The sequence below is a fragment of the Camellia sinensis genome, chromosome 6 (genome assembly GCF_055761805.1).
Source record: "Camellia sinensis isolate YWXY chromosome 6, ASM5576180v1, whole genome shotgun sequence".
Lineage (NCBI taxonomy): Eukaryota > Viridiplantae > Streptophyta > Magnoliopsida > Ericales > Theaceae > Camellia > Camellia sinensis.
In genome coordinates this window covers 200,071,597-200,091,783 of record NC_138966.1, presented here as the reverse complement: position 1 = coordinate 200,091,783, position 20,187 = coordinate 200,071,597, and the positions used below count along the sequence as shown (strand labels likewise).

The 20,187-nt window shown below is 35.3% G+C and overlaps 4 protein-coding genes across 4 annotated transcripts; all 4 read right to left on the bottom strand.

The window, feature by feature from the left end:
* Positions 1–599: 599 nt before the first annotated feature.
* LOC145793994 (uncharacterized) lies at positions 600–1,052 on the bottom strand. The gene has a single exon (XM_082876913.1). It carries the CDS (start codon positions 1,050–1,052, stop codon positions 600–602), a length of 453 nt encoding a protein of 150 aa, XP_082733039.1.
* A 234-nt stretch (positions 1,053–1,286) lies between these two features.
* On the bottom strand, positions 1,287–1,841 carry LOC114296126 (uncharacterized). Its single transcript, XM_028240417.2, has 2 exons — positions 1,772–1,841; positions 1,287–1,672 (listed from the first exon to the last, which is right to left on the bottom strand). The coding sequence occupies exons 1-2, from the start codon at positions 1,839–1,841 to the stop codon at positions 1,287–1,289; spliced, it is 456 nt and encodes a 151-aa protein (XP_028096218.2).
* A 16,878-nt stretch (positions 1,842–18,719) lies between these two features.
* On the bottom strand, positions 18,720–19,172 carry LOC145793993 (uncharacterized). Its single transcript, XM_082876912.1, has 2 exons — positions 19,151–19,172; positions 18,720–19,045 (listed from the first exon to the last, which is right to left on the bottom strand). Exons 1-2 carry the CDS (start codon positions 19,170–19,172, stop codon positions 18,720–18,722), a joined length of 348 nt encoding a protein of 115 aa, XP_082733038.1.
* Positions 19,173–19,205: 33 nt separating this feature from the next.
* Positions 19,206–19,970, bottom strand: LOC114296125 (uncharacterized). The gene is made up of 2 exons (XM_082876911.1): positions 19,794–19,970; positions 19,206–19,691 (listed from the first exon to the last, which is right to left on the bottom strand). The coding sequence occupies exons 1-2, from the start codon at positions 19,968–19,970 to the stop codon at positions 19,206–19,208; spliced, it is 663 nt and encodes a 220-aa protein (XP_082733037.1).
* Between the last annotated feature and the right edge of the window lie 217 nt (positions 19,971–20,187).

Sequence of the window (20,187 nt, the reverse complement as noted above, 5' to 3'; positions counted from 1 at the left end):
TTTGTAACTTTTGCCTATATAACACATTGGCATTTTGTAAGCTCTACTTATTGGAGTTTGGTGCTATAAAGGTGATTCTATTTCAGAATGAAACTGAGCTGAACTGTTATTTTTTGGGTTGTTTTTACTGCTGTTTCGGATACTTTTGTTGCTGTTTTTGCTGCTGTTTCGGGGCTGCTTTGCAGTTGTTTTTGTGCTGAATTTGGGGCTGTTTTGTGGCTATTTTTGTGCTGAATTTGGGGTTATTTTGTGACTGTTTTTGTGCTGAATTTGGGACTGTTTTGTGACTATTTTTATGTTGAATTTGGGCTTCATTTTCACCTCCAAAAACCACAAAATAATAGGATGAATTAATATGGATAATTTATGACATTTTGATCAAATGAATTCATCAAACAAAATCAAAAACATAATATAAATCAAATCATCAAAATCAATATGTCTAACACATGACTTTCCAAAAAATCAACTTACAAGCTACAACAGTTCAAAAAAAAAAAACTTACAAGCTACAGCAAAGGTTGTAATCATCAGAACCAACCTGGTGTTTAGGTCTATTCTCATTAATTCCAGATTGGCTATAGATTTCCTATTCCAACCTAAGATTGGCTATAGATTTGCCACAAGTGCTCAACCAAATCCGATTGGAGTCGAGAATGAGTTTCTCTATCTCTTATGCGACGATGTTGTTGAATAAATTCCATGATATCAGGTGTACATTCAAGTGACACTTGTGCATGAGGGATTTTATCGATTTGTTCATAATCAATGTTTTGCTCTCCTCCGCCATCTCTTTCATCCTCAATGATCATGTTGTGTGGTATTATATAAGCTTTCATAATATCTTTAAGAGTCTGAAGATCCCATGGTCGTACAGGTCCATGCACAATTGCAAAGCGTGCTTCAAGCACTCTAAATGCACGATCTACATCATTTCTATAGGCCTCTTGGGCCTCAGCAAAATGTTTATTCTTTTTTCCTTGTGGACAAGGAATTGTTTTAACAAAAGTTGCCCATTGTAGATATATACCATCAACAAGGTAGTATCCCATGGTATATTCATTTCCATTAATTGTGTAATTAACTCGAGGAGCACACCCTTGAGCAAGCTCAGTAAATACGGAAGACCGCTCTAAAAGATTGATATCATTATTAGACTCAGGTAACCCAAAAAATGCAAGTCATATCCAAAGGTCATATGATGCTATTGGTTCCAAAAAAATTGTTGGCTCATGTGCATGGCTAGTATACATACCTTTCCATGCAGTTGGGCAATTCGTCCAGGTCTAGTTCATACAATCAATGCTTCCTAACATCCCAGGAAAACCGCGACTTTCGCCAATAGCTAGAATTCTAGCAACGCCGTCGTTGTTCGGTGACCTCAAGTACTCATCAGAAAAAATTGAAACCACTGCTTTGACAAATTTCTTTAGGCTTTTCATTGTAGCACTTTCTCCAATCCTCAAGTATTCATCCATAAAATTAGGTGCTACTCCATAAGCAAGCATTCTAAGAGCTGCAGTTATTTTTTGAAGAGAAGACAAACCGAGCACTCTAGCACCATTTCTTTTCTGAACAAAATATGGTTCATAAGCTTCTACTTTAGATTTAATGCGGAGAAAAAGAGAACGATTCATTCGAAACCTTCTCCGAAATAATTTGGGAGGATATACTGGTGGATCAGCAAAATTGTCGAGAAAAAACCTTTGCAAAGGATTACGCCAAAGGAACTCGCGTCGTTTACGAGCAGCATGTCATGACTTTGATGAACTCTCAGCTTCCATAGAAGCTATTGTAACTATCTCCAACTCATCATCGGAGTCGGAGTCATAAAGAATCATGTCTAGAAAATGAAGATCCATATATAAAAAATTAATGAGGATGGAATGAAAGAAAAATATTTCATTTAGATTGTGAGAATAAGAGAACATATGCTATTGTTTATAGTAGAAGAATATAACCGTTTGAAAAATTTTGACCGTTGATAAATATAGCTGTTGGAATGTACAGTAGAATGATTGAAGAATATGGTCTAGTTTTGGATTTGGAGTCCTTATATTTTATCTGAAACGCACCAGTTGGCCACCATGTCGGTGACTTTCTAATGATCCGATTCCGTTCATATTTTAGAGTTCATTGAGTAGATCAACCACAAAAATTTTCAACTTAATCGGAGATTAGCATGATGGTTGCCCGAGCCGAACCGCAAGCCCCTGTTTCTTCCAAGAAATGCTACTTGATCAAGCCCCTGGAAATGCTACTTGATCAAGCCAACTCATTAATTTAATAAAAAAGAAAGAAAGAAAAACAAATACAATAAAAAAAATAATATTTTAATTAGATTGAATTAAAATAGAGAGTTTGATGAAGTGAGTACTAAAATGTGACTAGCTAAAATAGCAAAATATCTTTTTAAGTTATAATTTGAGCAAAAATTTAAAGAGATTGGTGTGGATGCTCTTACAATAGCTATTTTAACAAAATTCATTAAGAATAGTTACATTTGAAGAGTCTTGGGGTTGTAAGACTCTTTAAACAGTTTGTGTATATAGATAACTAAAATAAAGAGTAGTGTTGAAGTATATAGATAAAATAAAAATTAGGCAAAATAAATAATTACTTTTTTTTAATATTTTAACTAATAAAAAATGAAGAGTGTGGTTAGTTGTCATTAATGCTCTCTAAATAATACTCAATCAAAAAGTCAAAACTATTTTATTTTATTTATTTATTTTTTCTAAAGTAATAAGAAGAATGTTTAGTTTTGATTTTTTAATTGAGGAAGAATTAATATTTTGTTATTTTGGAGGCAAATCTGGAACGGGGGAGATAATTAATTGAAGACCTGTAATATTTAAGAATCTACTAATTAAAGAGAGAGTTTTAATTGGTTGAAAAAATGTAGTTATTTTAAAATAGAAATATAATAAATTCGAAACTTATGTATCAAAGTATTCAAGAGAGTGGCCAAATAATTACCATTATTTTAAAATTACGAAATTATATAAGGTGCCACGTAAGAGAGACATTAAAATTAAAAAAAAAAATTATTTAGTAAAAAAAAACTAAACTTTAACCTTTGTAATAAATTAAATCTTAACTTTTTAATTTCTCCAACTTAAATTCTAATATTCTAATTTGGCGTGAATCTAAATCATGTCTGTTTCTATTAAATAATAGTTATAGAGAATGATAGTCATCACATTCATTACTTTGTTATAATTTTATGCTTGAAAACTGAATATTTTGATTTTAAAAAATAAAAAATCCCTCCTTACCCCACCCAACTCTATTTTGCACAGATCCAGCACCAACCCGTCTGGCATCCTTATCTCATATCCACCACCTCTCCATGGTCCCTACGCCAGGGTGGGTTTATGTTGGAAAATGACTTTTATATTACCTTCTTTTTTTTTTTTTTTTTCTTACTTTGAGCATTAATTAAAGTGGCACCCAAATGTTATTTTTAACGTTTTTGATTGGGTTCATGTTTAATGCCGCGTAGTAAATAAATTCATATGTTTGGTTACTCAAAACCATTTCCGAATGAATGAGAATTCAATACGCGTTTTTAGGTTTGTGGAACTAGTTTCTTGGTGAGTTTCTTACACATTTGTAAAATGTGCTTATCCCACATTGGAAAGGCTTGAGGAATTGTTTGGGTTTATAAACCTTAGCATTGGATGTTTGGGATTGGCCCCAATGGGTATCCAAGTTTGTGGAAGGGTAAGGTTATGGGTGAAGTGGGCTAGACCCATTGGACCCAAAATAAAAACCGCGCGCGCGCCGTCGCCGGCAGTCCGTCCGTTCGGCCGGTCAGTTGGGTTGGACTTGTCCAGTCCAATACTTTTTTTTTTTGGGCAAAAACATTTGTATTTATTTATTTAATTTTGAATTTCAATTTCGAAAAATTAAATTAATTCTGGTCCAAATTTTTTCTCACCCAAACAAGTCCGAACAGGTTTCATACCTGTTGGTTTCCACACAAACAAGTTTGAACCTGTTGAACCCTTTCCCGAACAAATCTGGAACTATCCAAACAGTTCAAACAAATTTTCTATCTGTTCAAATATGTCCGAACAGTTGCCTATCTGTTGGCACCTGTTCAGAATAGCCACCTTTCTATCTATATAAAGCATGCTTCTAGCAATTCATAAGACACAATTTTTCCATTAGAATTTCGTCATTCTCCTGCTATTCTTCTTCTGTCTTTCTACATCTTTTCTGTATTTATTTTTAGGAAGAAAAAAAGAGAGTTATAACAGAGTTTTGGTTCGCCACACTTAAATTTGCGGTGCTGCAAATTTAAGTATTAGTCGTTGCATCCTGAGAAGTAGACACCAGTAAAACTCGAAGCACCAGAACGAGGGCGAAATCTACTTTAAGGAGATTGTGTTCAACATAGGCCTCGACACTATTTTCAGTAAACATTTAATTTGGAAAATAATTTATATAATTATTTTTTGAATTATTTTATTTTATTTTTTATTTATTTTATACATTTAATTTACACACATACACCTTTGTGGTTTCTAACAATCTTAAAGTAGATTTATTTTTATTTATTTTTGTGATAGACAGACAAATATTTTGTTTCGGAAAATTAAATAGTAGTAATATACTGTTTAATTTCTTAAATAGTATTAATTTAATGTTTAATGATTTATTTGATAACATAATAGTAATATACAGTTTATCATTGGAATTTTGTTTCAAAATATTATTCTGTTTATTTTGTGTGTAAATTCATTTTTGTATAAATTTGTGATTGGTACAATTTTTATTTTGTTAGAATTATGACAACTGAAATTAACAGTACTGAGACTGTTATTACTCAAAACCCCACACCTGTTGTGCCAGTGATGACTCTAGCAGTATTGGTAAATCATGGGGAGAAGTCAGAAAAATTCAATGGCAATGATTTTAAAAGATGGCAACAAAAGATGATGTTTTATCTTATCACATTAAATTTGACTCGCTTCACTCATGAAAAGACACCGGCACTGAACGAGGGAGAAACTGACCGGCAAGTGGTTGCCACAGTCGATGCATGGAACACATGGTGATCTTCTGTGTCGAAACTATATCCTCAATGAGTTGGACAATACACTGTACAATGTGTATAGTGTGAAAAACACAGCTAAAGAACTGTAGGAATCTCTAGATTATAAGTATAAAACAGAGGACGTCGGTATAAAGAAATTTGTTGTCAGTCATTTTCTAGATTTTAAAATGATGGATTCCAAAATAGTTATTAGCCAAGTTCAAGATCTCCAATTAATTCTCCATGACATACATGCGGAAGGGATGGTTCTCAGTGAATCTTTCCAAGTAGCGGCAATCATTGAAAAATTGTCACATTCTTGGAAAGAATTCAAGAATTATTTGAAGCATAAGCACAAGGAGATGAAATTGAAGAAACTGATAGTGTGGCTCCGAATTGAGGAGGACAATCGAGGTTCCGACAAGAAGTCAGGAAACCATGTCATGCAGGCTAAAGCAAATGTTGTGGAACATGAACATAGGTCAAAGTTCAACAACAAGAAGCGAAAGCATGATGGCAATGATCCCAAACAAGGATCCACTAGTAAGATCAACAAAGGGATCAACAACGGGTTCAACAAGAGGTTCAAAGGCAAGTGTTTTGTGTGCGGCAAAGATGGGCATCGTGCTAAGGATTGTCACATTCGCAAAGATGGAGGGAGTTCAACCAAAAAACCAGCACAAGCGAACATAGCTGAGGATTTTTATCTTTCCGATGGAGTAGCTGACATCAATCTTGCTGTAGTAGTCCCTGAACAAATTTGGTGGGCAATTCCAAGGAATGGTGGGTGGATACTGGAGCAACCTGTCATATCTGTGCAGATAAGAAGATGTTCACAACCTACAAAGTGGTAGAAAGTGGGGAATAATTTTTTATTGGAAACTCCTCCACTTCAACTGTAGAAGGATAAGGAAAGATTGTGCTAAAAATGACCTCGGGAAAAGAACTCACTCTTAACAATGTACTCCATGTGCAAGAGATTCGCAAGAATTTGATTTTCTGGGTCATTGTTGATGAAGAATGAATTTAAATTAGTCTTTGAATCTGATAAAGTTGTATTCTCCAAGAGTGGAATGTATGTGGGGCGAGGTTACATGAGTGATGGGCTTTTTAAGCTTAATGTAAATACTATTGTACCTAATTTGGCTTTTAATAATAAGAACACATCTTCTGTTTATATTGTTGAGTCTTCTTTCTTATGACATGGTGGATTAGGACATGTTAATTTTGATTCTTTACGTAGACTTGTTGCTTTAGAATGTTTACCTAACTTAGAATTTGATCCTAATCATAAATATGAGATTTGTATTGAGGCAAAACTCACTAAGGCATCATTTAATAAAGTTGAAAGAAGTACTGAACCTCTAAGTTTAATTTACACAGATATCTGTGATTTAAAATTTGTTCAAACTAGAGGATGTAAGAAGTACTTTATTACTTTTATTGATGATTGCACTCGACATTGCTATGTTTACTTATTGAGAAGTAAAGACGAAGCCATAAAAGCTTTTAGGCAATATAAACTTGAGGTTGAAAATCAACTTGGCAAAACTATTAAGATAGTGAGGAGTGACAGAGGTGGTGAGTATGATGCACCATTTGAAGAATTTTGTTCTGAACATGGTATCATTCACCAAACCACTGCACTCTATTCTTTTCAGTCAAATGGTGTTGCTGAGAGAAAGAATTGAACTCTTAAAGAGATGATGAATGCCATGTTGATTAGTTCAGGGTTACCTCAGAACTTGTAAGGGAAGGCAATTTTTTCTGCTAACTTTATCCTTACACGGTACCCACAAGAAACTCAATCAAACTCCTTATGAATTATGGAAAGGTCGACAACCTACCTATAATTACCTCAAAGTGTGGGGGTGTTTGGCCAAGGTGGCAGTTCCTAGTCCCAAAATGACTAAGATAGGACCAAAGATCGTTGATTGTGTGTTCATTGGATATGCCAATAATAGTAGTGCATATAGATTTTTAGTTCATAGATCTGAAAATTAGGATATGCATGTAAACACTATTATTGAGTCAAGAAATGCATCATTTTTTGAACACATTTTTCCTAGCAAGGAAATTAAAGAGAAAAGTTCAAATAAAAGAACTTTTGATACTGCTATGGGTAGCAGTGTGTAGACATCTCATTTTTGACCGCTCTTAAGACTTGGGCACTACTGATAGTTTACTTTGTGATGAAAGGTGTGCCGGGCAAAGGTTCAGTTTCTTCGGCAAGAAGAGAGTCAAATCCCAACTTCACACCCCTTTTGGACCAAAACTATTTGGAATCTTTTTTAGATCTTAAAATCCTCTCTTTCAAAATATTTTTGAATATAAGTTCCTACGATGTCCCGACGCTCGTATTTTTTTAAATGTCACGCCTTTCGATAAACCGAGCAAGGACAAATTGGAAATGAATAAACGAGAGATGAAATATTTTGAAAAATCTTTCAAAACACCTTGTTTAGGGGTTTGGAGTTGAAGAAAAGAGAAGAGGAGAGAAGAAAACAAGTTTGGTTGAAGTTGGGCATCATTCCGGTTGGACCGAAACTGAGCAGCCTTCACTAAAAGAGGGATATCTCTTAGCATAGTTGGAATTTTGATGCAAGGATGCCATCATTGGAAAGCTTACTTCCGGGGCTTCAATTTTCACACAAGAATGACCTGAAAAGGCACCCATATGAAGGAGTTAGGCTTGCTACAAGTCAGGGACTAGGACGGATTTTTGCTGCCGGCCTCTATGGGAGTGTGCCAGCCATGAATGGCCAATGCCGGCCCTATGCCATCCAAAAGTGACCCCCTGCCGGCCAACAATGATAATGTGCCGGCCAACAATGATAAGGTGCCAACCATTGATGTCAGAAAGCAGATTTCGACAGATATTTTGCTTCAGCTGTCTTTGTTGAGATATTTTCGACCAAAGGCCCTCCTTTTTCTATATATGAGAGCCTCACATCTCATTTTCAAGGGTTAGAACATTTGAGAACTTCTTGAGCAAGTTTTGAGAGCTTCTCTCACTAAAACTCTCTCTCTCTCTACAATTTTCAGAGTTGGATCTCTGCCTCTCCCTCTAAAGCCTCTCCCTCTTGCCTTTTGTGCATGCAAGTAGAGAAATACCTCTCTTTTGCCTAGACATCCTTGGTGAAAGTGGTCCATCTTTGGGAGGAGGTTGCTTGAAGCTTACTTGGGACTTGTTGGAGCTCCAAAAGGTGTTTTGGCTCAGATTTTGGGCTAGTTTTGCAGCTGTGCATCAAGGTAACATCTCTCTCCCTTTACACATTTGCTTGGCCATCTTTTCACACTACTTTGGGGCTGTTTTGGGGGTGGTGTTGAACTACAAAAACCTCTGTTTTTCAGTCCTAAAAGTCTTAGTTTGTGCCTTGGTTGGCTAGGGGGTTGTCCTCCCTTTTGCTCCTTGGCTTGTAAGGCCTTGTGAGCTAACTTTCAAACTTTTCAAACAACTTCTTTTTGGCCTTAGAACCACTGAAATTCAGAGGATTTTCAGTGGTAAAAACCCTATTTTGAGGGCCCAAATAGGAGAGGGTGGTCCCCTCTCCTCTTGTCTTGTTTGCTAGTGTTGATGGCCAACCAAATGAGCATGTGTTTTTACTTCTTTATGGCTTTGTTTAGGCTCATTTTTGTCACTTATCAGACCTACCATAACTCTGTTTTTGGCTGTCTTGGTCACCTCTTGCATGCTTATTGCACTTGTAATGTAAATCTCCTTTGCTTGCCTTGTTAGCCTTACAAAGTAACATGCTTTTGTGGCTTGTGTTAGCTCTTTTCAAGCATGTTTTTGTGACTTTTAGGACATGTTATAACTCTAATTTTGATTGGTGGGCTCACTCCTTGCATGGTTTATACACTTGCAGTGTATTTCTCACAAACTAGCTTTGTGTGCTTCATGAAGTAGCATGTCATTCTAGCTTGACTTGAGTCCATTTCAGCATGTTTTGGATGATTTTTTGCCATGTCATACCTCTGTTAGGGTTTGGTTTGGTCACCTCTTGCATGCTCCATGCACTTGTAGTGCATTTCCATGAATTAGCCTAACATCCATCATGCCTTAACATGTCATTCTAGCATGCTTTTGGCTTAAATTCAAGAAGCTTTTGTCCATGTTTTAGCATGATCTAGCTCTGATTTAGGTTTTTTTGGCCATGCATGGCTTGCTTTGTATAGCCATGGTTCAATCTAGCCTGTTAGCTTTGTGCACCAAGTCCATTAGCATGCTTTACTTGGACTATTTGAATGATTTGGCATAATTTATTATGTGATTTAAACCATGTTTCATGCTCATATACTTGCATTTATCATTCATTCAATGTGTTGGACGGTTTGCCCCTTTATGCCTTAACATGGACCATTGCGTATGCCTTCATGCCTTTGCTTGCGAGCCACCATTTCAATGTTTTTTTGGGGTTGTTTTGCCATGATATAAATCTGATTTTTATTGGTTAAGTCATCCCATGCTTGGTCTTAATAGGTGTAGTGTAATCCACCTTATTTGCCTTGTATGCATCATGCCTTATGCCCTTCATGTTAGCTTGTTTTCGCTCCATTCCATGCATGTTTTAGTATCATTTTGACATGTTCTAGGACTTTTTTGGGTTGCCTTTGCTATACCCTTCATGCTTTGTATAGCTGTAGTGCAATTGGCCTTGCTAGCTTTGTGTTTTGTTGAATCATGCATGCTATCTTTGAGCTATTTAGATGATTTGGCATCATTTAATACTCTATTTCAGAGCTTATAGCATTGCTATGTTCCCACTTCTTTCATGCCTTGAATGCCTTTAAGTGTTGTGCATTGTTGCCTTACTTATGGCCTAGCATGTATGCCATCTTGCCTAGGTATTTGAGCCTCCATCTTAGCATGTTATGGTCTTTGTCTTGACCTATTTCAGCTCTGTCCATGATTGTTTCATTCATTTGTGTCGTGTATTGCATGCCCCCTTTGTAGTCCTCTTTGTTAGCTTTAATGCTTAAGGACCTTTGCATGCTATGCTTGCTTTGTTTGAATGATTTGGCATCATTTTTTACCTCATTTTAGTGCATTTAGTGTTGTTACACTTCCACATTTGTCACTCTTTGAGCACTCTTGAGAGTTGTGCTCTTAGGCCTCTTTGATGGGCCATTGCATGTGCATGCTTGTATATGCTTCATGTGCCTTAATTTTATCACCATTGGCAACTGATTTGGGCATGCCTGAGGTCTGCCCATTTTGGTTTAAGTCCATCTTTGCGTGTTGTTGCATGCTTGTCACATTGCATGTTGTTGCATGCTTGCTAGTTTGCATGTTGTTACATGCTAGTCCATTTTTGCATGTTGTTGCATGCTTGGTATATAGCATGTTGTTGCATGCTTGTTCCATTGTGTTGTTATTGCATGCTTGTCGCATTGCATGTCGTCGCATGCTTGTCGCATTGCATGATTCTTGCATGTTGTTTACATGTTTATGTTGCATTGCATTGTGTTCAACCTGGTGTTGTGTTTGAACACAATGTGGATTAGCTCATTTCATACTTGAAGTGATGAAATGAGCCAATCTTCCTTTGGTCTCCATTGCCTTTGATCACTCATGATAAGGTTGTGGTCTTAGTGTCTTGTTTGTCATGCATTTATTGAGTTTGTAAAAATTGGATCTTTGACTATCACGCATTGCGATGCTCGATTGATGGTTTTGGATCCAATTATGCCTTTCCATTGATGTTTCGAGATGATATGGAGGGGCATAGTACGTGCATACCCTTGGGAGACCCTTTCTTTCCTCTATTTTGTGCTTTGTTGCAGTTTGGTGTCACAGCACACCAGTGGCCGGCACCCTTCTCATCCTTGGCCGGCAGTGTGCACTCTTGGCCGGCTGGGTGGTCGGCAGCAGCCCCTCATGGCTGGCAGGCCACTAGTGCACTCCTCAGCACTATTTTGGTAAGATCCAGCAGCTAATTCTCAAGGACACCCTGCAGACAGAGCCTCTAAAGAGTATTTGGAGAGCTTTCGGGACTGGAATTGAGCATGCATCTTCAACTTCTTCAAGGTAGAGCTGAGGAAGCCTAGTTTACATATTTTAATGCTTACTTGTTAGTTAGTATTCGAATATGTAATTAATTAATTAATTTTTCAATTAATTAAGAGTTGTAATAATTAGTTGTAGCTTGTTATTCGTTTGGTTGTGTAATAATTAATTAGCTTGTTAGTTAGTTAATTAGTCGGTTTGTATTATTCATTCAGACCCTCCGTCGAGAGGGCACATTTTTGTAATAAGTGTGCGTGTGTGTGTGCATGTCTTCCAATCCCCATTTCTTTCTCCCTTTTACTTACCTGCTTTCAGTGGTTAGTTTTAGGGCATTTTCAATTAGCATCTTTCTGTCTGCATGCGTGCATCATTCATCTGTCTTGCATGCACCGGGCTTGGCGCATCATACTAACTGCATTGTATTTCAATTCCAAGTTGAATACATGTATCGAATTATTGCATTTCATACGCCATCTTAGAATAGCCGAGCCCATTTTAGATGCATTTTCTTATGCGTTGCATTAGCCATCTTAACATGAACTAGGGTCATGCATGATTTCTAACTAGTTCTCTGTTTTGGCTCGGAGTACACTGTGAGTGTTTATGCTTTAGCATCTTGCATGAGTGTAAGTGTTACCATGATAGCATGCTTTCCATGAGGCTAACTGCTTATTTGATATAACTGCCTGAGTGCCTGTGGGTGAAGGTTGGATTATTTGAATTGGAACAATTCATTAAATCTCAAATTTAGCCTACTTGCGAGTAGCAAACTTCAAATTATTTCCAAACAAACGGATATGCAATGTTTTGTTCCAACTTAGGCGATCTAGTCTATATTAGTTTGTTGTGCGCATTACATAGTAATTCTAGGCTTAATAACTGGAATAAGAACACATGTGTTTTTAAAAACAAGATATCATGCTTAGTACAGGCCGATCCTTTGATCGGGCGAGCGGGGGTGCTCATTGCATGACCTTCCCCTCTCGTACCCAAGTTCCCGAGCCAAGGCAACTTTGGTGATGACGGACACATGGCCTTAGGCACGAGTCAGGGTTTCCTAAATTTTTCCAAAATAAAATATTTAGGTTGTGACTCTGTATCTGGCAAAGCAGTCCATGTTTGGTACTTCTTTACAAAAATTAGTTTTCCGAAACGATTTGCCGGATTTGAACTCTTTAGTGATTTATCAGTCTTGCATTGCACTTTGCGAGATTAGATTCAGAACCGTGACATTGAGTCCAAACTGTAGTAGTAATCCCAAATGAACAAAACGGGATTTTCCCAAGACATTCGGACTTTCCCATATGCTTTTGAAATTCAAAATAACTTGATTAATGGAAATATCATATATGCAAAATCCTATATTATCATAGCTTGTGATCATATCTATATGGTTGGAAATTTAAAATTCAAAACATAAATGTAACATGTAACATCCTAAACCCAATATGACATTCTCAAACTCAACGTGGCATTCCCATATGCTTCTATCCCATAAGCGAGTTATATACTAATTTTCAAGGTAAATCGCACATGAAATAAAGCATAGAAGTTAAAGTACATTTTGCCTTCTAAACAAATAATGAAAATATCCGTAATTCACATACTTAAGTTTTTTATATACAAGAGTATTTTTTTTTATTGAATCGTTAACGGGTTTAACGGTATACTTTAGTCCACGAATTACATGGGAGTTATATGATCATTTCTAAACGTCAAAGGGGTAAACCGCATATGGCACAAACCAAAGGAGGGTAAAGTGAAGTTTGCCAAAAAAAAATAGAACTTTAGTTTATTTAAAATAATTTTACAATGTAAAACAAATGTTATAGCAAACATTTAAAACAACACATAATACAAAGGAAAATGAGTTGGACCCTCTCAAGGAGGCACCTCCTTTGACCCCCTCTCTCTCTGATTGGCCATTTTTTCTTTTTTCTTTCTTTTTCTTTTTTTCCTTCTCCTCCAATCACCACCCGCCACATGTGTGTGGGAGTGGTGGGAATAGTGATTGGAGGGGGTCTCAATCATTTCCCTAATACAAAATTTTAAAAAGTCACAACCAGCCCATTTAAGTGGCCGAGATCCTTTGCTGCGCTATTTAAAAAATTCACAATTAAAAAATCGTAGGAGAATTTTGAGGCATGAACAGAGAAACTAGTATTTATTTACAAAGAGATAAGAAAGAGATCAAGGTAGGGATTGACAGTGATCAAATATAGTAACGAAAAAAATGACTAAGAGAACGACTTTGAAATTAGCAGAGGTAAAGAGAGGGATCGAGACTGACCAAATACAACAACGAAAAGAATGACTAAGAGAACCACTTTAAAATTAGCACTTGCCATATCTCTCAAACTTTGGATTTTGAACAACTAGTATATTTGCACTGTTGAAACCAAGCTTTTTGAGCATTATTTATAGGGGAGGACAATGATTACTCTTCACTCTTGAGAGTGCATGAATATAGAAAGAAATTTGATTCTACTTCTGATTTTTTCTAAGTAGAATTGTATGCTATCCCGATAAGGGAGCTTATCCCGAATGGTAAATCATTATAATAGATTTTAAATGGGAAAATTATTAAAAATTAAAATCACCAAAAAATTTTAGGTTAGATTTACCTTCTAAATTGGAATTGTATAATGTAATATTGGCCCTGCTTAGGAAGTGACTTTTTTTTGACTTTTTAGGTTAAAATAGTACGTACTAAAAGAAAAAAGAAATTAAAATAGCTAATAAGATAAAATGTCATATTAAATCCATAATCATTTTATTTTTTATTTTACAAACATTAAATTCAACTAAAAAAATCTAACATTCTTCTCAAATATAACTATTTTAGTCAGCAACAATAGTACAGACTCTCAAAAAATATAACCCCATAACCCTCACTCATCTGAGATAGGTCTAGGAATGAAAGGAAAAAATAAAAATAAAACAAAAATACATGATTGGTCCATATCATTTTAAGGGTTATAAAGATCCCCAACTTTGGGGGCCTTAGCATTTTATTTTAGTCAGACTAAAATAATTAAAAAAACTAAATAACTTACTAAAATAACCAATTTTGTCAAGAGGACAATTATTACATAACAGTTACCTTCTAAACTGAGAAACAAATTAATGGCAGAAATCAAGAAACAAATTTATATAGAAAATAATAAAAGGAAGAAAACCTACAAATACAGAACAATTTCATATATGAGGCACAAAGGGTGGGATCCACTATTTGTGTCTCATTTATGAACAATTTCTAACAAATTGTTTTGTATTTGTAGCATAGTAACACAAGGCAATTCTAAGAGTATCTTTAATATGGATGAGCATGATTTGGATTTGTTTGGATTGAGATAAAATTAAAATTAATTTGTTATTTATGGTTCTTAAAAAATTGAAAGCAATCCAATTCATTTATATCATGGAATCAATCCGAACCAATTCGTTTGAACACAGATTAGATCGGTTTAGAATCACAGATTTACATAATTAAATAACAAAAAAAATATATAGAATATTTTAATTTCATAAAAACATAAACATAATATCAAACAAAAGCAATAAACAAAAGCAACAAACAAAAGCAATAAAACTGGATGCACATTACACAATGCAGAGTTCTTCTCTGTATTAAAACTAAATATAACATCAAATAAAAGCAATAAGAAAACTGGTTTAGCTTTTATATGGAATAAGAAATGATATTATATGAGAGGGTCTATAGTATAAAGATAGACTATTTGTATACGGTCCGGATCGGTTCCAATTCGGAATCGTGGGGTTCAATACTAAACCAATCAGTGGTCTACGAATTTTTAAATTTCTAATCCGGAACCGAACCACGGCTTCAAAAAATTAATCCAAATCTACCGGATTAGACTGGACCGGATATGATTACAGATTATACGGATTTCTTGCTCAGCCCTAATCTTTAAAGGACTCTTTAAATGATACTTGTTAACTATTGTAACTAATAATATTATATTTTAGTCACTTCAGTGGTTTACCTATTAGAGCAACCTCATCAAACTTGGTAGACAGCTTCTCCAGCTAAACTAGCGAGATGAACTCCAAAAAACCAGGCGCATCAATCTCACTACAAGGGCGCCAAAATTTGATGATGCTACCGAGCTACTGTTTATCGTTATTCATTTTTTTATTATTTTTTTTCCCGCCAAGCTCTACCCTTTTCCTCTTCTGCGCCAAAACTACATAGCGGCAACCACTCCACAGCATTTGCTTTCACCATATCTGAAACTCAGGTTCTCTCTCTCTCTCTCTCTCTCTCTCTCTCTCTCTCTCTCTCTCTGTGTTGTACTCTAGATTTGGATTAGATTGGTTGAATTGGGGTCTGTAATTTTATTTGAGAACCATCAATGGCTCTTTGATTGAATTAAGTTGTTTGAACATCTTTGAAAATTTGTATGCACAAAATTTTTGTATCACAACTGTTTGATAAATTGCCTCAATGAAAGCGAATGCATATGTATATATATGTTGATATTGAAAAGCTTAGATTACTTGTATATTTTTAAAATCTTTAAAATTGGGTAAAGAAAATATATAGTTTGTGAGCTTTATGGGTTTTTTTTTATATATATACACATTGTATACAACTATGATATAATTTTAAGATTTTTGTTGAGTAATTAGTGCATAAATTAATTTGCCCCAATGTCTACCACTATTTAGTTAAAAGTGATCAAATGTGAAATGTATTGTTGATTGTTCATGTCATTGAATATAACTCTCACAAAGAGGATAGATAAAGTTGAATTACAATAAGAACAAGTAGAAAAAATAAAGGGGAAGTGTGCTCAAGTTAGACAACAAATTAAGCCAAAACCAAATGTTTAGCCCTTTATGTTTGTTACCTTCTATATATCTAATTAAGGCATTGAAACTTTTCTATTGTCGGAAATCTGAGGCATATAAAGCTAATGTTCTTGATGTGCATAGACAAATGAAATTAAAGAGAAAGATAAAGTCCTCTTGTGTCAAAGGGGCAAGAAATGGTCATCCGCAGCTTTTTTTTAGTTACAATTAAGTCATCCTACCTCTGCCTATTGTTTAATCTTCGACTCCACTTTTTGGTCTCTATTTTCTTTAAGGAGAATAGAAAGGAAGTAGTGCTTTAAGATTTTAATCTTTCTCAGCATACCATTTTAGAGTATAACAATATGGATAAGGTTTAGAAGGTGTGAAGTGTGGTGAATATGCTAGTTTTCAAATGGATGCTTTGCTGGTATGGTGTGGAGTATCATTGATTTCCTGCACAATCTAGAGGGCATTTTCTGGCTTGCTGGGAGTTGGTTGTGTTGGTGCCTTACCAACACTTTTTTGCCAACCTTGTTTGCAATGTTTGCTAGCATTTGATTGGGTAGTTGCTTCCATATTAACTTTGTTGGGATGTTAGCTTAGCTACCTATGATGCTTCCTTATATTAAGCTTTTGTTATGTAATTTTGTCTACATAATAAAATCTTCTTTTTGCCTTTCAAAAAAGAAAAAAATTCAAATTTTAGTAAACAATTATCAAAACACTCCTCCAAGCTCAATCCTTTACTCAAACTTATATCAACTTGAGTTTTACTCAAAGGGAGACTCAAATTCTTCACTCAAATTCATATCAAATTTAATTTTTGTAACAGAAAAAAGCTGTTAACTCCTCTTATTTAATCCAACGAAAACTTAAAACATGTGCTCTTTTCCCCAAATTTGAGTTAAGGGTTGGAGGTGGTCTTAGTAGGCTTCATTGAATTGATTTTATTCTATATGAAAGTGCTAACTTACTGTCTTGTTGGAATGGATTCAATTTGAAAATTTTCACTCTATCTTGAACGCTAGATTCATTCTGATTTGATTCACTCTATCTTGTAGGATGGATTCAAGTGGAGACCCCTTCTTGACCAATCTTTTACAAGAAGGCTCCAACCTTGACAACCAATTCATGAAGTCTCAATATCTGAACCAAGTTAGTCAAGGTGCTAGCCAATAATCTCAGTTTTCAACCAAAAAAGAATCTGCTACGAAAACATCATGCAGTGGCAACTTTTCTAAAGAAGAAGACAATTTGCTTATATCAGCTTGGCTTAATACTAGCGTGGATACAGTGCATGGAAATGAGAAAAAAAAGTAAGAGATTCTGGAGGAGCGTTGGGGAGTACTTCCACGAGCACAAAACATTTATTAGTGAACGTACTGATAATTCTTTGATGAACTGGTGGTCAATCATTCAACTTGGAACCAATAAGTTTTGTGGGTACTTTGCTCAAATTGAATCAATGCGTGAAAGCGATGTGAATGAGCAAGACAAGGTATCAGTTACATAGATATTTAAACATTTACCATTCAATATATTTTAAAATTTTGATATATATATGTATATATATATTCCAGATTGGCAAGGCAAAACTTATGTACCAGGAGGTTCATAACACCTCATTCCCATTCAAACATTGTTGGAATGTGTTGAGGCATCAACCAAAATGGTTTGAGACGAACCAAAAGAAGAATCCAAAAAGGAATCGAAATTCCATATCTTCTCCTTCAACACCAGAGTTAGTCAATCTAGAGGAAGATGAGATCTCATGAGATATGCATATACAATTGGAGAGACCAATTGGCAAGAAGAAAGGAAAAGAAAGGCTGAAAAAATTGAAGAGCCAAGATACTACAAGTTCTCCAATTGCAGACTTGCTAATTGACATGAAAGAAGATAGAAAGAAAGGAACTGAGAAAAAACTTGAAATGCTTGAGAAATCGTATATTATTCATGTTGAAAAAGCTGAATTGGAGAAATTGAAAAAAGAAGAGAGAATCATGATGATGGATACGAGTGAGATGCCCCCAATGCAACAAGAATACTATTATCAACGTCAAATGGAAATCATTGAGAGTCGAAGAAAGAGCAACAGTTCTGAGTAATTTATGAAACTGTTATGTTTTTTGTAACTTTTGACTGTTAGTTTGGTAGATTTTGTTTGGATGAAATAGTTGGATCCTTTTGTGCTATATGGTTTCATGATGTAGAAATAGGGGTTATTTTTTGTGACTTTTGACTAAAGTAAGGTTTATGTATATTTTGTAACTTTTGCCTATATAATACATTGGCATTTTGTAAGCTCTACTTGTTGGAGTTTGGTGCTATAAAGGTTATTCTATTTCAGAATGAAACTGAGTTGAACTGCTATTTTTTAGGTTGTTTTTACTGCTGTTTCGGATACTTTTGCTGCTGTTTTTGCTATTGTTTCAGAGCTATTTTGCTGCTGTTTTAGGGCTGCTTTGCAGCTGTTTTTGTGCTAAATTTGGGGTTGTTTTGTGCTGAATTTGGGGCTGTTTTGTAACTATTTTTATGCTGAATTTGGGCGTCATTTTCACCTCCAAAAACCACAAAATAATAGGATGAATTAATGTGGATAATTTATAACATTTTGATCAAATGAATTCATCAAACAAAATAAAAAAACATAATATAAATCAAATCATCAAAATCTATATGTCTAACACATGACTTTCCAAAAAATCAACTTACAAGCTACAACAGTTCAAAAAAAAAAAAAAAAAAATTACAAGCTACAGCAAAGGTTGTAATCATGAGAACCAACGTAGTGTTTAGGTCCATTCTCATTAATTCCAGATTGGCTATAGATTTGCCTATTCCAACCTAAGATTGGCTATAAATTTGCCACAAGTGCTCAACCAAATCCGATTGGAGTCGAGAATGAGTTTCTCTATCTCTTATGCGACGATGTTGTTGAATAAATTCCATGTTATCAGGTGTACGTTCAAGTGACACTTGTGCATGAGGGATTTTATCGATTTGTTCATAATCAATGTTTTGCTCTCCTCCGTCATCTCTTTCATCCTCAATGATCATGTTGTGTAGTATTATACAAGCTTTCATAATATCTTTAAGAGTCTGAAGATCCCATGGTCGTGCAGGTCCACGCACAATTGCAAAACGTGCTTGAAGCACTCTAAATGCATGCTCTACATCCTTTCAATAGGCCTCTTGGGCCTCAGCAAAATGTTTATTCTTTTTTCCTTGTGGACAAGGAATTGTTTTCACAAAAGTTGCCCATTGTGGATATATACCATCAGCAAGGTAGTATCCCATGGTATATTCATTTCCATTAATGGTGTAATTAACTCAAGGAGCACGCCCTTGAGCAAGCTCGGTAAATACCGAAGACCGTTCTAAAACATTGATATCATTATTAGACCCAGGTAACCCAAAAAATGCATGCCATATCCAAAGATCATATGATACTACTGCTCCCAAAATAATTGTTGGCTCATGTGCATGGCCAGTATACATACCTTTCCATGCAGTTGGGCAATTCTTCCAGGTCCAGTGCATACAATCAATGCTCCCTAATATCCCAGGAAAATCGCGACTTTCGCCAACGGCTAGAATTCTAGCAATGTCGTCGTTGTTCAGTGACCTCAAGTACTCATAAGAAAAAATTGCAACCACTGCTTTGACAAATTTCTTTAGGCTTTTCATTGCAGTACTTTCTCCAATCCTCAAGTATTCATCCATAAAATTAGCTGCTACTCCATAAGCAAACATTCTAAGAGACGTAGTTATTTTTTGAAGAGAAGACAAACCGAGCACTCCAACACCATTTCTTTTCTGAACAAAATATGGTTCATAAGCTTCTACTTCAGATTGAATGCGGAGAAAAAGAGAACAATTCATTCAAAACCTTCTCCGAAATAATTTGGGAGGATATACTGGTAGATCAGCAAAATAGTCGAGAAAAAACCTTTGATGGCCTTGCAAAGGATTACGCCAAAGGAACTCGCGTCGTTTACGATCAGCATGTCGTGACTTTGATGAACTCTCGGCTTCCATAGAAGCTATTGTAACTATCTCCAACTCATCATCGGAGTTGGAGTCATAAAGAATCATGTCTAGAAAATGAAGATTCATATATAAAAAATTAATGACGATAGAATGAAAGAAAAATATTTCATTTAGATTGTGAGAATTAGAGAACATATGCTATTGTTGATAGTAGAGGAATATGACCGTTTGAAAAATTTTGACCGTTGATAAATATAGCCGTTGGAATGTACAGTAGAATGATTGAAGAATATGGTCTAGTTTTGGATTTGGGGTCTTTATA